At 39.6% G+C, this 18,366-nt stretch overlaps 2 protein-coding genes across 5 annotated transcripts in view; one reads left to right on the forward strand and one right to left on the reverse strand.

The window, feature by feature from the left end:
* Window positions 1–243: 243 nt before the first annotated feature.
* Window positions 244–1,778, forward strand: RPS23 (ribosomal protein S23). Its single transcript, XM_084234019.1, has 4 exons — window positions 244–262; window positions 717–876; window positions 1,355–1,475; window positions 1,601–1,778. Exons 1-4 carry the CDS (start codon window positions 259–261, stop codon window positions 1,745–1,747), a joined length of 432 nt encoding a protein of 143 aa, XP_084090145.1. The 5' UTR covers window positions 244–258; the 3' UTR covers window positions 1,748–1,778.
* A 13,968-nt stretch (window positions 1,779–15,746) lies between these two features.
* ATG10 (autophagy related 10) overlaps window positions 15,747–18,366 on the reverse strand; it is a gene marked incomplete at both ends in the record, with an annotated part of 191,628 nt that continues 189,008 nt past the window's right edge. For all 4 annotated transcript variants that reach the window (XM_084233264.1, XM_084233263.1, XM_084233261.1 and 1 more), the window contains 2 exons: window positions 15,747–15,846; window positions 16,379–16,476. In XM_084233264.1, the coding sequence (XP_084089390.1) occupies window positions 15,747–15,846; window positions 16,379–16,476 (198 nt within the window). The remainder of the gene's footprint in view (window positions 15,847–16,378; window positions 16,477–18,366) is intronic.

Here is an 18,366-nt window from a genome sequence, read left to right on the forward strand (position 1 = left end):
GCATTCACATGAAAAGAAATAAAAGACGCAAAGTAGATACCTCTGAATTTCATGAAGATGAAATAAAATGCAGATTCTGGTTTATGTCGTCTGCAAAGTGGTGCAAACGTGTCGTATTCAAACCGGCGGTGCGGTCTCTGGTCAGGCACTGCACGGACAGCCACGCGGGGTCCTTGGCTGGGCGGGGCTTGCTCGCGGTGGCTTGTGGCTCCTTCTGTGCAGGTTCTCCCTTTTGCGTAGGCCCTCGGCGCCGGCAGGATGGGTGAGTTGAGCCGGGCCGGGCTAAGGGGGCCGAAGGCGGGACTTGGGGGGGTCTCAGGGACAGGCATAGGGGTTGGAGCAGATCGTTGAGTTGGACGCAGAATGGACGCCCAGTAGGGGAAGGTCGGGGAGCGCTGCTCCTGCAGGCACATGGCCCGGCGCAGGAAGGGCCCGAGCGGCGTGGAGGCCTCCGGGCTCCCGAACGAGGGGACCTGGTGGCGGTCGCTGCCCCTCCACTGGCGTGGGGCCTCATTCCTTTGAGCGAACGCACCCGAGAAACACTTTTTAAGTTGGTTCATGGGAAATTTTGGTTTTGGGCAGTTGTTTGGTCTATGTGCCGAGATGTAATGCCTACCAGTTGGCAGCCCAGGTGAGCTGCTGTCATAGAAGATGTAAAAATATGATCGGCGTGTATTTGCACGGGAAATAAGGAGATTTTTTTTTTTCACTTTCAGGCAAGTGTCGCGGTCTTCGTACTGCCAGGAAGCTCAGAAGCCACCGACGAGATCAAAAGTGGCATGATAAACAGTACAAAAAAGCCCATTTAGGTACTGCCCTAAAGGCCAATCCTTTCGGAGGCGCTTCCCATGCCAAGGGAATTGTGCTGGAAAAAGTGTAAGTGAAAGTTCATTATCTCCTTAAGGTTTTTGGGGGGGGATATAAATTGTAGGTTTTTGTATAGCCATACATGAAATGTGTAGCAGGGTTTTAATCCTAATGTTAGCCTGTAAGAAATGAACTTGGGAACATTTGGAGAGCTTTAATGGTGTGAGAACTGATCTAAGCTCATATACCAATTTTGTGATCACAATTTTTTGTGTCAGGGAATTACATTAAAGAGAAATTTCTTGCCCTAGGTTAGTTAAGACTGAGCCTCATGAATTTGCCTGTATGCCTTTGTTTTATTTTAGTAAATGATCCTATCATAGTAATGAAACACTGAGGGGAAGCTTCTTGAATTCACAGGGGTTTAATAATTATGATTAACTTAGAAAGGTAAAAACAGAATTTCATGACCTCCATTGGTGCCTAGTGAATTAAGATGAATCCCCTTTGAAAAAGCCAGCTCACTTTACTGTTCTCTTTATTTCAGAGGAGTTGAAGCCAAACAGCCAAATTCTGCCATCCGGAAGTGTGTGAGAGTCCAGTTGATCAAAAACGGGAAAAAAATCACAGCCTTTGTACCCAATGATGGTTGTTTGAATTTTATTGAAGTGAGTGCTTCAGTCTGTTAGAGCTTTTGTTCTTGGGATAATTTCCCCTAGTTTTTTAATATGGTGAATGGATATTTCTAGTGATTACCACTGATAGCAGGAATAAACTGTTGGTTTTATTCCAGGAAAATGATGAAGTTCTGGTTGCTGGATTTGGTCGCAAAGGTCATGCTGTCGGTGACATTCCTGGAGTCCGCTTTAAGGTTGTCAAAGTAGCCAATGTGTCTCTTTTGGCCTTATACAAAGGCAAGAAGGAAAGACCAAGATCATAAGCTTCAATGGTGAAAAGGTGGTAGCAATAAATTTCTACATGGTCAGAAATCATGTGTTCTGTGTCTTGCTTTTCCCACTACAGAGATGCTTTGTAGCAGTTTGGGAGAACAGTTAATTCAGAATTTTCTGGAGTAAATGGGCTATTAACCTAGGACAAAAGTTTCCCCTACACTGTGGAATAAATGAGTGTGTCGTAAGTAAATGCATAATACCTGTATGGAGGACTTAAATTGAACCTGTAGTGGGAAACATTTGGGGGAGCCAATATGATAAATAAATGCTACCCTCTGCCAGTGTTTACAGATATCTAAAGGTCAGAATGGATGTTATACTTTTATGTGCTGCTGTGTTTATAAATAGTCACATGCAGTCACTGGTGTAAGTGGGAGTTGATGGAACCTTATACAAGTATATGAGGGCAGAAAAATAGTTGGGAAATGAGGTATAGAAAGGTTAATGTAAATATTTTGACCTTAGGCTTTTCTCTCAAGACACAGTAATGTGAGTAGGAACCGACAGGATGTTTTGGTTATTACTGAAGCTGACTGTTGGGTCATCATGGCACAAATTTTTATTTACAATTTTTTTCACTAAAATGGTACAGTGAAACAAGACTTTTTAGCCTTCTGGTTCATATCTGACCTGAGGAGCGGCTACGGGGCTGTATTCAAAGCTTAATGTTAGTTTATGTTCAGATCTTTGGGAGATGGCTTTGGCTTCTCATTTCCCATTGAATAAATACCAGAATCCTTACCCTGGCACAGAAAACCTGTGTCCCTCTGGTTCCTGCCTGCTCACCAACACCAAGTCACTCAGACCTTTCCCCAACTAGCTTCAACACCTCCCTCCCCTATATTTAGGCACCTCCCTTGTCACCTGCAGCTCATAGCACCACTTTACAGATCCCCAAACTCACAGTAACAGTTGTGCTTGTACTTTTAACGATTGTACAGGTGTTACCTAACGTGTATATGCAAGCTGTTTTCCATTACGGCGCCTTCCTGCTAAGTGTAATTGCAGACAGCGCTGGTCAAACCATCCCCAGAGCTAATGTCTAGCCAATAAACCCTGGAGATCCCCGGGCCTCACCCACCTGCATCGAAAGACGCCCTGGAGGGTCACGCTTTACCTCCCAAAGGCTGCCCACGAGGGTGATTGAGGGTGGGGGCGGAGTCCTCCAGCAGGCGGGAAGCTCTAAGTCGGTTCTTAGGCGGGGCCCCGCAAGAGTGGGGCGGGTCCTGGTCAGAAGGGGCGGGGCGGGGCGGGGCGGGGCGGGGTGGGGTGGCGGGTTCCTTCCCTGGTTGCGTTCTCAGCGGGGCTCACAGTTTATCCAACCTGTTAAGACCGGCACTCCTGGAAGAAATTTTAATACTACCAGCGACACTAGCCCGCACTTCTAGTGCTCTAGGTGCACGATGAATGCCCGATTTACGAATTAACTGACAGATTGACCCAAACATCCATCTAAGGAGCTTTAAACCCAAAAGTTTGAAACCGATCTGGGTTCCTTCTGCCTCCTGTGGTTTCCTTCCACCCCATCGCACCCACTGCCCCATCACGTTATGGCCTGCCCCCTTCATTCTTAGGTCCAGCATTAATCTATATCTCAGCCTAGCCCAGTGCTGTGCCCAACTGGGCACCAGCAGTTCTAGGGTGACAGGAATGAAGCACTCACCTTGGGTGCAAAATTTAAGCAAAATCCCAACAGCTTTTTTTTTTTTTTTTTGTAGAAATAAGTTAATTCTAAGATTTATTTGGAAAGGCAAAGGAACTACAATAGCTAAAACAATACTGAAAGTAAAGCATGGGCCTCCTTGGCTGCGCAGGGGTTAAAGACACAGCGCTATCAAGCTATCACCAGTCACCTCAGCACAAGTTCCATCCCTGGCAGGCCAGGGGAGCAACCCAAATGGCGCCCCAGACCTCTCCTGTCTCACCGGCTGCTCCCCTCAGCAGTATATTCAGTCAATCTGCCTGTTCTGCTCCCCACTGTCTCCAGCATCTCTGGTCTACACCCCAGTTCTTGTATGCAAAAATAAATTTCAAAAAAAAAGTAAAGCATGAAAGTGGAGGGATTCCAAAGCCTGGTTTAAAGATTTAATTTATAGTAGCAGTAATGAAGAGTGTGTTATTGGAGGAGTGATACACACCCAGAACAAAAGAGAGAGAGAGAGAGAAAGAGAGAGTAAGCGCACATAAATTGACATATGATAGGAGCACTGATTTTTGACAGGGAGAAAAAATTTAATGGAGTAAGGAATTTTTTTTTCATTAAAAAAAATCTAAATCTCATACCTCATTAAAAACATTAGCTCAAAATGGACACTATAGCTGCAAAATATAAAGGTATAAAACTTGTATAAAGAACTTCTTTAGACATCACACCAAAAGCACATTTCACAAAAAGAAAAAAAAAACATGAATAAATAGGACTTCGTGAAAATTTAAAACTTTTGCTTTGTAGATGTTAAAACAATGGAAGGACAAACTACAGACTGGGAGAGAATATTTGCAAATGACATCAAACAAAGGGCTTGCGTTCAAAAGAATTAAAGAATGTTCTAAATTCAAAAGTATGATCACAAACAGATCTGTTACAAGATAGGCAAATGAACAGTCACTTAACCAAATGATGACAAGCATATGAAAAGATCTTCAATATGTTAGCCATTAGGGAAATGCAAATTAAAAGGCGTTATTACCATTCAGAATGGCTGAATTAAAAAATACTGACATCAAGAATTGACAAGACTGGTGCAACTGGGTCTCACCCATTGTGGTGGAAATATGAAATGGTACAGTCAACCTGAAAAAGTTTGGCAGTTTCTTATAAGCTGATCCAGTGACTAAACTTACAGTTTTGTTTTGTTTTTTTAAAGATTTATTTACACAAGAACTGGGATACAGGCCAGGTGCACGGGAGGGTGAGAGGATTCACCAGAGACAGAGCAGGGAACGGAACAGGCAAAAGGAATGAAATACACTGCTGAAGGGAGCAGTGGGCGAGACAGGAGAGGTCTGCTGGCCATGTGGATTGCTCCAAGGCCAGTGGGGATCGAACCGGCACTGCAGAGGCTGAGAACAGCTTCATAGCGCTGCGCTCAACCACCTGCACCACCAGGGAGGCCCAACTTCTAGGTAATTTTAATACAGAAATAAAAATGAATGCCCATACAAAATCCTGTACTTTCATGTTCATGGCAATGATGTTTGTGATAACCAAGAATTGGAAACAACCTAAATGTCCTTCAGTGGACAAATAAACTTGGTACATCCATATATGAAATAAGACTCAGTCATAGAAAGAAACGACTGTTACATGTAACAACTTCTATGAATCTGTGTTATTATGCTCTGTACAAAAAAACCAATCTCAAAAGGTTACATATATCTTATATGATTGCATTTATGTAACACTCTCAAAATGACAAAATTATAGCCATGGAAAAGAGATCACTGGTTGCCAGGGATTAAGAATGGGGCTAGTATTTAGCTGTAAAAGGAGAACCCCAGGCAGTTTCTTTGAGGTGATGGAGCAGTTCTGAATCCTGATTATGGTAGTGTTTATACAAATCAATGCTTGTGATGGAATTTCATACACATATAGACCTAAAAAAACAGCAGAAGTACAAGTAAGAACTGTAGTTCAGTTAATAGTGTTGTAACAATGTCAACTTTCTGATTTTGAAAAGAACATCATGAAAGATGTTATCATTTGGGGATGCTGGGCCAACTATATTACTCGTGCAACTTCTTGTGAGTCTAAAATTGTTTCTAGATTACAAAGTAAATAAAATAATGAATGGGTTATTTTAGTCTGTTATTTACTTTGTGTTCATGCTTATATTTGCCTAGCAAAGTCCAAACAAATCAGAAATTGTTGAAGCAGAAAGAAACTGGAGATCACTTAGTTGTATGGTTTCCAAATTCGGGAATAACAGAATTCTCTAAGGCATTTTTTTTAGCTTACAAGTACTCCCTATCTTCTGGCAAACAGTCTTTAGGGTATTTCAGAACAAATACCATCAGAGCTGTCTGACAAGCTCTCAGGTAGTCCTCATATAGTCAATCCCTTCTTTCCTCATTTTTGAGAAGTACTAACCTCATCCAACCCTTTATCTTACAATCAGATGCCCCAAAGAGGTCTCTTAAGTTTTTTCGGAATTGGCCCAAATAATCATCACAACTCAAATCAGAACAGTGGTCTGTCCTCTAAATGAAACCATTCCTCTCGGAAATCCACTCCATTGCAAGACAATGAACACTTCCTTACAGGTAACTACTTAGTCACCTTACATTTATGCTGGGTATTTAGTAAGGTTTTTTTTTGTTTTGTTTTGTGCCTTCTAAAGGAAAGAGGGGTAATATAACATAGTAGTAAATGTTACATTTATTTGGAAATACTGAAATGCTCCAGTTAATGATTTCCTGGAAAAAAATATATAACTCTGTTAGGAAACACAATGTCTCAAATATACAGATCTCTCTCTCTTACTCTCATGATCGCTCTCATAAAACAAAGAAACACAGTTCTACTTTCACAGTTTTATGAATTTGAATGTTTTATTTGCACATATGAATTTCCTGTATTTCATTTTAGGAAAATGTCTGGTTGCAAGGTTTGGGCATGATAGTCACACAGTGGCTAGGATTCCTGGAGTTTCTTTGAAGCTTGTTTAAGTAGTTCATGTTTCTTCAATTCCAAAGAGCACCTGCACCCCTATGTTTATAGCAGCACTATTTACAGTAGCTAAGCTTTGGAAATAACCCAAATGCCCAAAAATAGATGACTGGAGCAAGACGATGTGGTTTATATACACCATGGAATATTACTCAGCATTCAAAAAAGATAAACACATGCAATTTGCAGCAACATGGATGGCGCTGGAAGGGATCATGCTCAGCGAAATAAGCCAGAAAGAAAAAGAAAAATACCGGATGGTCTCATTCATAGCAGGAATCTAGAAAACTTAAATAAGGGACCAGGAAAAAGAATAACTATAAGAAAGAAAATATCCAAATCAACAAACAACTATGAACCAGAGACACTCTATGGGGGGTGGGGGGCAGGGAAAGGAGGGCTTGGGGTCAAAATAAGGAGGTTGTAATTATATGGGGAATATAAAAATAAAATTTAAATTAAAAAAAAGTAGTTCATGTTTCTTTACTAGCTTCGCACAAAGTCAAAGGAAGAGACCAAGATCATAAATTACCATATTACAATAAATTTTTCACTAACTGCTACTTGTATAATTTTAATTTTAACTTATAAAATCTCTGAATTGGGTCATTCAAATATTAACTCACATTTCTTATGTCATTGCAGCAGGGAGGTGTCTGCCAGTTGTAGTGGATTCTTAGTTTCTAGCAATTTTGTCCATATTATTTCATAAGCTGACATTATGTTTATTAGTATATAAGAGAGAGAAGTGGGTGGATTTTTAAAAGTTTATTGTCATAGTAATGTCACCACAATCATTTTAGAACAAAATACTGAAACATTTAACAGTTGGATGTTTCTAAGCTTGAACTGCTTCATAGGAGAATATCACTTTTTAGACTGACACATTTGAAGGGACTCATGAGTCATAGGTAACTAATACTTCCAAATATGCACACACACAGTTACCACCACATTCACATTGTCATGTATGCCTTTAATATGTAAGTATTTTCCCAAATGAGGGCACCCCCCCCACATGCAGCCCTCAAAACTTCAGCCACGCATGATGAGTGCCATCCAAATCCCTTCCCATCTTGCTTTCAAGATGCCCGAAGTTTTTAAAGAGCAGATGTGATGCTAAAGAGAAGTTTTCCCTCAGGAGGGAAAGGAAGAAATCATGGTCTCTCCTCACCTCTAGGGTCTTTTGGCCTGAGTACCAGCTACTTCCACAGGTCCTTCCGTGGCCTGCCAGATTATATGTGGTAATAAGTTATCGACATGGATTTCATTCTTTCATTCACTCACAGTGTGAACATTTCATTTAACTCAAGCTTTCTAAAACTGCTTTTACTGTGGTTAATAGGAAAGAGAACAGGGTTCCTATTACTTGGCTGGTTTAAAATTATAGGACACACTGAGCACACCAACATTTTCAAATAAGTTTATAGTGAATACATGTATTATAATGCTTCTTTAACTCTTTGCTAACCAGGTAATGTTTAAATTTCTACAATAGTGAGCAGAGTAGGCCACAGTTTTAATAGTTTTTTATTTCAATCACAGCTGATGGCAGTTGAAAGAAATGTTACTTGTTAGAACATGTTACCTTATTAACACCTATTTAGAAATAGTGATATGAAGTAGATCGTTGTCCTATATCTTTTTTCTCTAATGATTTTGTGAATTTGTTCTGTACATAGTAAGCTATAGTTTTCTATATAGCTAGAAAGCTTCAGGTGCTCTGTTGTTTGTGAGAACAAGAGATTCTTTGCTGAGAATCCTTGCGTATTTTAGCATGACAGGTAAATTGGGCCACTTTTTCCTTATGTTCGTCCCCAATAGATTCAAAGTATTTTTTTTTAGGATCTTAATTCTAGTATTAAGTAGCTACTCTTGTTCATTCTGTAGCTTATGTTGATGATGAACTAGTTTTTTCCCCAATCACTATGCCTCTCTTCCTCTTGCTCATGACATAATATAGCTGTGTGTGTGTGTGTGTGTGCAATATAAGAAAGCAACTGTACATGGGATTTATTGATGATGATTCTTGATTCAGAATTTGAACTAGATTTTAGATGGTTTAGGAACCTCCTAAAACTATATGCAGAATTTTCTAATATAAATATATATATGTAACAACCAGCTATATGTGTATGTACACACATACACATATAAACACACATGTATTTTTTATAAAATGGTTTCTATACATTTTTCAGATTTTCAAGGGGGTTCCTTCCCAAGAAACTAGTGACTATTTAAATCTGTACAACAGTGAGCAGACTTAGTGACATAATACATATTTTTCCTTTGATCACAGCTGAGAACATTTACAAGAAGTCACCTATGATTTGACATGGTTAATGACATGTCCCCAATGTAGTAAGAACTGGGAGTGGATGAACCAGGCCACAGAACCTGCAAAATGCACGTCACATTCTGCTTTGATGGCACCTGCTGACCTAACTATGGAACAGCTCCCAACTTTATAGAAAAGCCCCAGCATCACTGGCCAATGCTGAATCAGAAAGGTGTGAAGTCCCACACTCAGGAGTAAAAACAGAGGACAAAAACCCAAAGACCTTTTTATATCTAAGATTGGAGTAACTGACAGATTGAAAAAAAATGTTCACTATGCACCTGTAGAAACAAATGACATAATGTCTACCTTTTACTTTGAAATATATGAGCAAACATAAAGAAAGGTTAAATGAAACAAATATGGGAAGAATCTTAGTAACTCTAATTCTGATGTATAAGTATGTGAGGGCTCATTGTACAACTTGATTTACTTTTAAGGATGTATGCACTTTTCCGTAATAAAATTTTAATTACACACACATCTTAATTTAATGCCATGCTCTCCCATCTGTACTCGAGCCAGTACATGGACAGTCAGCTGCAAGAGGAGCAGGATGGAGACTCAGGGTAATGGTGTGGACAATGAAGGAGCTGAGGAAACCAAATCTAGCAGTGCTGAGAAATGCATAACCTATCAGGAAGAAATGAAGCTGAGAATCCTTGCATATTTTAGCATGACAGAGAAAAATGTCCAATTCAATAATAAAAGCAAACTAAAATAAAATTATTTTAAAAGAATTTAGGAAATAGTAAAACACTGATTGCTGCAGGGAATGTAAATTAGTATCACCTTAGTAGTGAACAATTTAGCAAAGTGAATCTTAAGTCATAAGAACATCCCATATTCTTTGATCTGTTAATTCCCTTAGTACCAGTGTAACCAAAAGAAACAGATGCCAGTAACTGCTTCTACATACATTTTTTCACTATACTACATTCTACAAGCTATTCAAGGGAGGGATTTCATTTGCACTCCTGATCACCTTCCCAAGCATAGATCTTGATCTTTGAAGCAAGGGCTCAATGAATGTATGTTAAATGAATAGCAAAGACTTAAAAGCATCCTAAAAGTCCAATAATAAGATAATTACTTGGTACAATGTGATACAGAAGATATCCCAGTCATTTTAAGTTTCTTTTTTCTACGAAGACTAAATAATATAGGAAAATATTCAAAATATAAGGTGGAAAAAATCTGGAGGTATAAACCACGTGTATTTATTTATTTATTAAGACATATATATCCTAGTAAATATGTTTAAACTAGTATGAAGATACACATAACAGTGTTTATTGCAATTCATAAAAATTTAACTATAGTTGTGTTTAGGTGATATATTTATGGGACTAAAATTTTTTTAAATGAATTTTTAGTTTCACATTGCAAGGATAAAAAAAATGTAGCATTACATAAGAATCAGTCTTCTTTAATACAGAAGTCACTTCTAATCCAATTTCTCTTCTAATCCAGAGTCACTTCTAAGCCAATTTCCCATGTGTCACTCTCATTCTTGATCATGTTTTATGTTTTTAACACCTATACTGTATATGTACTGTAGAAAATGTATGGGATTGGTGTAGTTCTGATGTAGTGTTTAATGGGCGGCACAGCCAGATAGCATCTAGTATTTGTTTCCTATCCTAGCTCAACAATTTATGAGATCTGCCTGTTTTGTTCCATAGATATTGAATTCATTCCCCTTAAACACTGTGAAGGACCATGTTTTATTTAGCTACTTCCCTATTAACATTAGGAAAGGGCCTCTCTGAACCTATCCTCTTTGTTGTTGATGTTGGAAAAGAAAGCTTCTGAAAAGACAGAATGGGTGGAAATTCCAGAAAGAGGAGAGTGGGCCCATTCCCTGCTGTCTGCAGAAAAGAGACCGCGGGGAAGCCATGCTCAGGTGTCACCCACATACTCAAATATCCACAGAGATTTATTGAGTGTTACCAAGTACCAGACACCATGATAAAGTCTGAGATCTGACATGCATGTGTAAATAACAACTCACCAAAGGTTCAGGATATTCTGCATTATGGTATATTGTTAACCTAACGGCATGCTTTTTTATATTTCTGCCTCATAGTTACAATAGTGATTTCTGGTTCTTTGGAAAGTAATTCCAGAAATTACCACGCAGCCATTAACTTTATTCATTCTCATATAAAGTATATTTTAATGTAGAAATACATTTAAGATTTCAGCTTGTTTTTAATAATTTACGAAATAGGATTGGGTAATCTCTAAAATCACTTCAGCTCTAATTGTCGAAATACAAGATCCTTGCATTAGGGCTTCTTTACCACTAGGTGCCGCTATTGACAGCACAAAAGTTAATGTAAGGGCTCTCTATTACAGCATTGCTTGAAAGACCACCATATTTAAGAATAAAAATGTTAAAACACTTTTGTACACAAGCCCTATAAAAATCCAGAGGGGCTTCTGCACGGACTTATGTTCACATGAAAGTAGCTCAGCATTATGGGAAGAAATAATAAACTACTTCTTATCTCCTTCTAGAACAACCTTTAGCAATATATTGGTCAGCAGCAGTCAGAAGAACTAGAGGATCACAGAATTGGAAGAGAGTTTATTTATTCTAATTTTCAAGCTTCTGACACTTGCTTGGAGTTAGAGATACATTTATATTATAACACAAGACACATCCTTTTATACAAATTATATATGTAATATATATAAAGTATATATTTGTGTGTGCAGGGACTTTCTTCATTCTTTTTTTTAAAAGATTTATTTATTTATTTATACAAGCATTGGGTACAGTTAGAAGAGCGGGAGGGTGAGAGAATTCACCAGAGCCAGAGCAGGGAGCAGAACAGGCATACTGATGAAATACACTGCTGAGGGAGCAGCGGACGCAGCAGGAGAGGTCTGCTGCGCCATGTGGGACCCTCGCCTGCAGCTGGGGATCGAACTGGTGCTACAGAGTCTGCAGGCAGCTTTGCAGCCCAGCGCTCAACCGCTGCACCACCGGGAAGACCCCCTTTCTTCATTCTTGAACAGGCTAAAACCTGAGTTTTTCTGACTGCACTCACATCTCTCTTGTGCAAGCCTTCATAGTGCATGCTTTCCACACCTCTGCCATGACGAGCATTCTCCAGCCCCCATCCTCACCTGTCAGTTTCTCCAATGCACTGAGGCATTCCTGAGAGCAGGGTCACACCTGCTCTGCCTATCACCTAACCTCAGGTTCAGTACATGACAGTAGTTCAGTATCCACAGAAGAGAATATTTGCATATTCTTACCCTCAAGTTTTAATCCTAAAATAACCCTCAACTCATTGGAATATCAGCTCTCTGAATTATATAAGAGCTGACTCTGACAATACAGATCTCTATTTCTATTATCTTGAGGATGAATAAAAATAATATCTTAGGAGAACAGATGCAAAAGACCAGTTTAACTCTTTTTTTCCTCTTTAATACATTTTCGTATTATAGACTAGCACCCAGGGATCAACACAGCTTCCAACCCTTGCAGTGGTGGCTCAAAGAACTAGCCCACCCACTGAACTCCCCAGACTGGAAAGTTTTCTCTGGATAGATTACAAGGGGCAGACACCAACTCTTCTATGTATGCCACCTTACTATGCTATAAAACACAGTCCCCAGGGTCTCCTGGTGGCACAGGGTTAAAGTCTCAGTACTATCAAGTTGTCACCAGCCACTGAGCTACCCACATGACGCAGCAGACCTCTCCTGACTCGCCTGCTGCTCCCCTCAGCAGTGTATCTCAGCAGACCTGCCTGTTCTGCTCCCCACTCTGTCTCTGGTGAATCTTCTCACCCGCTGTACCTCTGACCTATTCTCCAGTTTCCGTATGCATAAATAAATAAATATATAAAAACACTACATAGTCCCCAAAAGTGGGTCATCACTTTAAGTATACATACTATCCATTATTAAGGAGAAGAAGTGAAAGCAAAAGACTAATTATAATAAAGTAAAAATCAAAATTAACAAGCAACTATAAACCAGGGACACACTACAGAGGAGAGAGAAGGGAGCAGGATCAAAACAAGGGGGGTGGGAATTGTATGGGGACTATAACCAAGATGAAAATGCATACATTCTGCAAAAATGAAAAATGATGTAAGAAATATATAAAATAAAAAAGAATTAAAAAAAAAGACAATTAAATGCTAATATGACTAAGCACCATGAAAAATGAAAGGAGGAGGTTGACAATTGGGTGCTGGTGGTTGGAGATGGCTTTGTTGAAGAGGGACTCCTATGGACTAGGTGGAGAGCCGGGTAGAGGCATGGGGAAGGAAGCATCTCAAAGTGGGAAGTGGCATGAGCGACAGTCAGAGAAGGACACGGCAGAGAAGATCTGCCTGATCTCCATTTGCATCTGGGAGCAGCTGGACACAAAAGGAGGTCCCGGCAGGAGCAGGGGCCCATTGTCCATGATCCAGATTCTGCGGGGCATTGTGTTGGTGCTGAAGCACACTCAGATGTACCAACCATTGTGAGCTTCTCTGTACCTTTAAGCAGGATAGGTATTGTGTGCTTCTTACTCATAAAAATGGTAACAGATAAAAGGACATGAAGAGCATTAGCCCAAGTGATATAACACAGCTAGCCAGACTCAGCTACGTCTTTGGTACAGTCACTATTCCAAAGGTCCAAGGATTGAAGTGGGCCTCACAAATCACAGTTGAATTTCCTCATTTTGTAAATGATGAAATTGAGGACCAAAGAGGTGAAATAATTTTTCCAAGGTCACACAAAAGTAGAGCTCAGGAGACTGGCTGGCAGGAGCTTTAACCAGCCTTATTTCTGACTGAAAGGGGCTTTGCATTATATTAACTGGATGGGAAACCTGGAGGGAAAAATCCTCCTATTGCAGAGAAAGAAGCGTTTCTTTGAAAAAACAAAATATTTTTTAATATTTTATAACTGTTGGGATAATAGTCTGTTGTATAAGTGCATTCTCAAAACTGGAAATATTTTTCACATTTTAATCAAGAATTTTAATTTTTTTAAGTAAAAAACATTCTGAAAAGAAACAGAGTAACTTGAGGAGAGGGAATCTAATCTGGGGGGATGTCTATACTATCTGGGGAGACATCTCTATAGCCTACAGGGGCAATATGAACTTTTGTCTGCCACTGATGAATTTTCAGGTCTTCATCAACCAAAGAAAAAAAAATTAACTTTTAAAAACAACTACATGCTGACCACAAACTATCATCTCAGAGTCTGTTACCAAATTGTAATTAATATTTCCAAATGAGTATATCATCTGGATGACACATTATTATTATTATTATTATTATTATTTAGCAGCAGATAAGACAAGGCTTGAGAAAGGACTTGCTGAGAAATCTGTGTTTACATTAAAGAGAAGGGGAGGGGGAGAAATCCCTTGCAGAAGTTGAAAAGATGTTAAGTGGTAAATACCAAAATGCCCAGCAAGCATGTAAGCAGGCTCACAGCCCGGCATGAATATATGCAGCTCAGCATTTTAAAATTTACTTTTAGCTTTTCTAGCAGTTTGAATTAACTCTTTCTCCACTACTCTTCTCTGTGAGAGTCCAGCCCTTAACCAACTGGCTGGAAGTGAGTGCTGTCAGATTCACCAGCAGATAATCCCTTAAACTAACAGCTTCTCCCACAGGCTGCCTCTCCAGTCCTAGAATTCCTTCCTCTCTAGGATCTCAGGGCGACGAAATCAGTCCAGTTTTCCAGAGTTGCACATAGAATTGGAAAACGCTGCTATGTTGACCCAAATCACACAAATAATTCCCACAGTAAAAGTACTTTCAGACCAGAGATCTTTCAGGAGCTTGTGCTTCAGAATCACTGCAGTGAGGCTGCATCTGAAGGTGGCTCTCAGCATTTGTAGTTGTAAAAGATCCTCAGGTAATTCCAAAGTACATCCTTCACTGACAGGCACTAATCTAGATTCTCTGAAGAGCCAATTACATTTTTCTCATACATTTTCAGCCCCTGGCAAGTTAAAATGAAAAACTAAATAAGCAGCCCTGAACAAAAAACTCTCCCAGATCAGGTTCATCTTAATACCTTACTGCTACACTTTGCTTACAAAAATACATTATCTCACTTTTTATTTTTATACACTATCTCCTGTACTTGTTTTCTTTATTCTCTACCTCCCTATCTATCTACAAACACACATTTAAATTAAAAAAGAATGAATAATCTATCATCCTGAGTCTGATTGTGGGAGAATAATGTAAGATAGATCATGTTTATGACATTAGCTTTCAGTGACATGTAAATCTTATATTTTACTATAATTTCCACACATCTTACATTAAAATGAGCACAGATATCTATTTCTCCATCAATCTTCATATCAGAAAAGGGGATATTTTGTTTGGTCCAGAAAAGAATGACCTGGTAGTACTTTAGTGGTGTCTGTAGGTCTATAATTGAGTTAGACTCAATTTTTTGCCATTTATAGTGATTTGTGTCTTTGAGATATTTCCTTTCAATATACATAGTATGTCAGTTGCTATCAAGGGATTAAAAAAAATCCATGTCAAAATCTTGATGTGCTGAAATATCACAGGGTGTTGGTACTAAACCAGGGTCCCCACATAAACTGTTTTCTTCTTGCTATTTCTATGTTCATTGGACTCAATAGAAGAATATAAACAAAACAAAAGGCTAGAGAATAAAAGAAGGTTAACTGAGCAGTAAAGACTTATTCAAGAATATCAGTTCTAAAATAAAACCATCCAGTTCGGTAGTTGGGTAACTACTATTGTAGTAAAGTTAAATGCTTTTAAATTATTGGGCACTGGTTGGTTGGAAAACTAAAAACACAAGTCAGTGTTCAGTCTGTAAAAGATGAAAGCGAGCTTGATATCTGGTGGGGCCAGCAAGGATGACATGTCCACGAGCATCAGAGACATTGTTGTGATCTTTGCAATGGCAAACGTGTCAATTAGTTTTTCATTGTACCTGGTCAGTCAATATTTCATTCATCTTGATTAGCTGCTTTCGCATAACTCAGAGGTAGATTCAGCCCAACAACTGGCCCGATAATGCTCAGCCATGAGGTAACGTAGTTGGTGTTCCTGGGAAGCAAATGAAAATATAGGCAATTCCATTTCTACTCTATTTTGGATGAGTGATAGAAAATCAGTTACCAACCAATGAGGGTCCCTTCAAAAATGTGTGCCTACCACTTGGAATCCTGGCATTTCCAAATGCCAAACCCCATTATTTGACAAGAACTAGAGGTCCAAAGCCATTGACAAGCGAAGCATTGGTTAAGAGCATGGCTCTATGGTTTCAAGCCCCAGTTCCATCACTTCACTAGAGGTGTGACCTTGGTTGAGTCACTTAACCCCTCTGTGCTTTAATTTCTTCTGTAAACTGGGTTAAAGAATGGTACTTAGCTCATAGGGGTGCTATAAAATGTAATATATTAATATATCTAAAATACTTAGAACAGTACCTAGCACATAGTAAAAATCAATAAATGTTAGCCATTATTATTATTACAAAGAATATTTCTTTTTTTCAGCTTAGCTTTTAGAGACACCTAAGAAGATTTACACTTTGAAAATAAGAGTAAAAGCCAATGTATCTTGTGGTGTTTCTTACCTATTGATTTTCCGAGAATTCTTTAACACGGGAGCCATGAATTCATTTGTCTTGCAGGGATGAAGTACAAAAAATGGTTGCCCAAGTATTGGATGCTCCTGTAAGAACCAGAGTTGGTCTAGGATTGCCAGTGTGAGTGCCGTTGAAAAGAGTTAACATACACGATCTATTTGTTTATTATTATTTTTTTAAGATTTATTTATACAAGAACTGGGGTATAGGCCAGAGGTGAGGGAGGGTGAGAGAATTTACCACAGACAGAGTGGGGGCGGGGGCCAGAACAGGAGACAGACCAAAAGCACTGCTGAGGGGAGCAGTGGGCGAGGCGGGAGAGGTCTGCCGTGCCATGTGGGTATCTCCCTAGCTGCCCGGGAATCGAACACATGCTACAGAGGCTGATGACAGCTTCACAGCGCTGCACTCACAGCGCTGCGCTCAACCCACTGCTCCACCGGGGAGGCCTGATTCACTTGTTTAAGACAAATGTTTGTTTTAAATTCTTAGTTGTGTTTATATTCAGATTCATTTCAATTTTGAAATACAATTAATAACCCAAACATGAAGAGAAGTTAGTGTGTAGAGAGATACATTGACAAAATTGTCTGGTCAAGTATAGGAGAGCTCATAACCGGTTTACACAATACAAACTGTAGATAAATTTTACCAACTCTTCATCAGCTAGTGTTTTGCTTTAGTCTATAATTATTCTTATTTTTCCTCAGTGATGTCCAGGAAGCCTAGTAGCCTGACAATATGAACAACGCATTTCATTCACCCTTGTACCAATGGTAAGGGGACCATAATCATTCATACCTTTTTTTAATATAAAGTTTTTCAAATACATTGTTTCAGACCTAACTACATCCAGTACCAATAGGCACATTTTCAGAGAATAGGATGAGGGAAGGAGTGGCCTGCAATATTAAATTGCTCTCTGAGTTTCTGCTATCTGTTTTTCTCCTGTCTCTCCCAAGCCCATAGGGCTGTTTCTATAAGCTAAAACCCCATGTGGAACTCGCCGCCTTTATAAGATGATGGCTCTAAGTTGCAGTTAAGACTGCTGCCAGGTAAGGAATGCAGGTGTCAATTGGCAAGCAATGGTGAGCCCTAGAAGGTTTCTATGTAGCGAGTGAGCTGTACACAATTCTACCAACATGAAAAAATTTTTGTTGATAAATATATCAATTGTTTACACTGTGAATTAACCAGTATGTCAGACTGCAAACCCAAATACTAAATTCGTATGTTCCAATCCTAAACTCCCATGTGATGGTGTAAGAGGTGGGGCCGTTGGGAGATGCTTGAGTCACGGGGTGGGTAGGGAACCTCAGGAAGAGATTAATGCCTTTACAAAGAGTCTCCAGAGAGCCAGCTCACCCCTTTCTACTCGGCAAAGACTGGGGGAGAAGTCTGGGACCCAGAAGAGGACTTTCATGAGACCAGGCTGTCATCCTGACTTCAGAACTGTGAAGCAGAAATCTCCACCACTGATGGGGACCTCATCTGTGGTATTTTGCTATGACAGCCTTAACAGACATAAATATCTGTGAAGAAGAGGCAGTGACCTGAAGGGGCGAGACCAGTCAGATACACCCCCAGATGACAAGGGCTGTGGGGAGCTGGAAAGTGGATCCAGCCGAGGCTGAGCTTCGCGCTCTAGCCAACTGTGCCATGTGGGAATGCAGGTTCAGTGTGCCAGGTCTTCCCATTTGTCAAAATAACCTACAAATCCAGATTTTTATGTAAAACTTCCTAAATTTAAATATTGGCACAATTTTTTAAAAAATGGTGTGGGCCAAATAAAACAAGCCCTTGGCTGGATTTTATCAAGGGACTGGCTAGATTCTCATGGCGTTTCCTCATCTTAGATTCAGGAGAAGCTGAACTTAGAGGTGCCCATGAAAAGAATTATGTGTGGTTGTTCCTTCACCTTCCAACCCCAAAACATTTATGTCTGTAAGAACATGCATACTCTTACTTATATGAAA

The sequence above is a fragment of the Talpa europaea genome, assembly GCF_964194135.1.
Source record: "Talpa europaea genome assembly, chromosome: 5".
NCBI classification, from domain to species: Eukaryota; Metazoa; Chordata; class Mammalia; order Eulipotyphla; family Talpidae; genus Talpa; species Talpa europaea.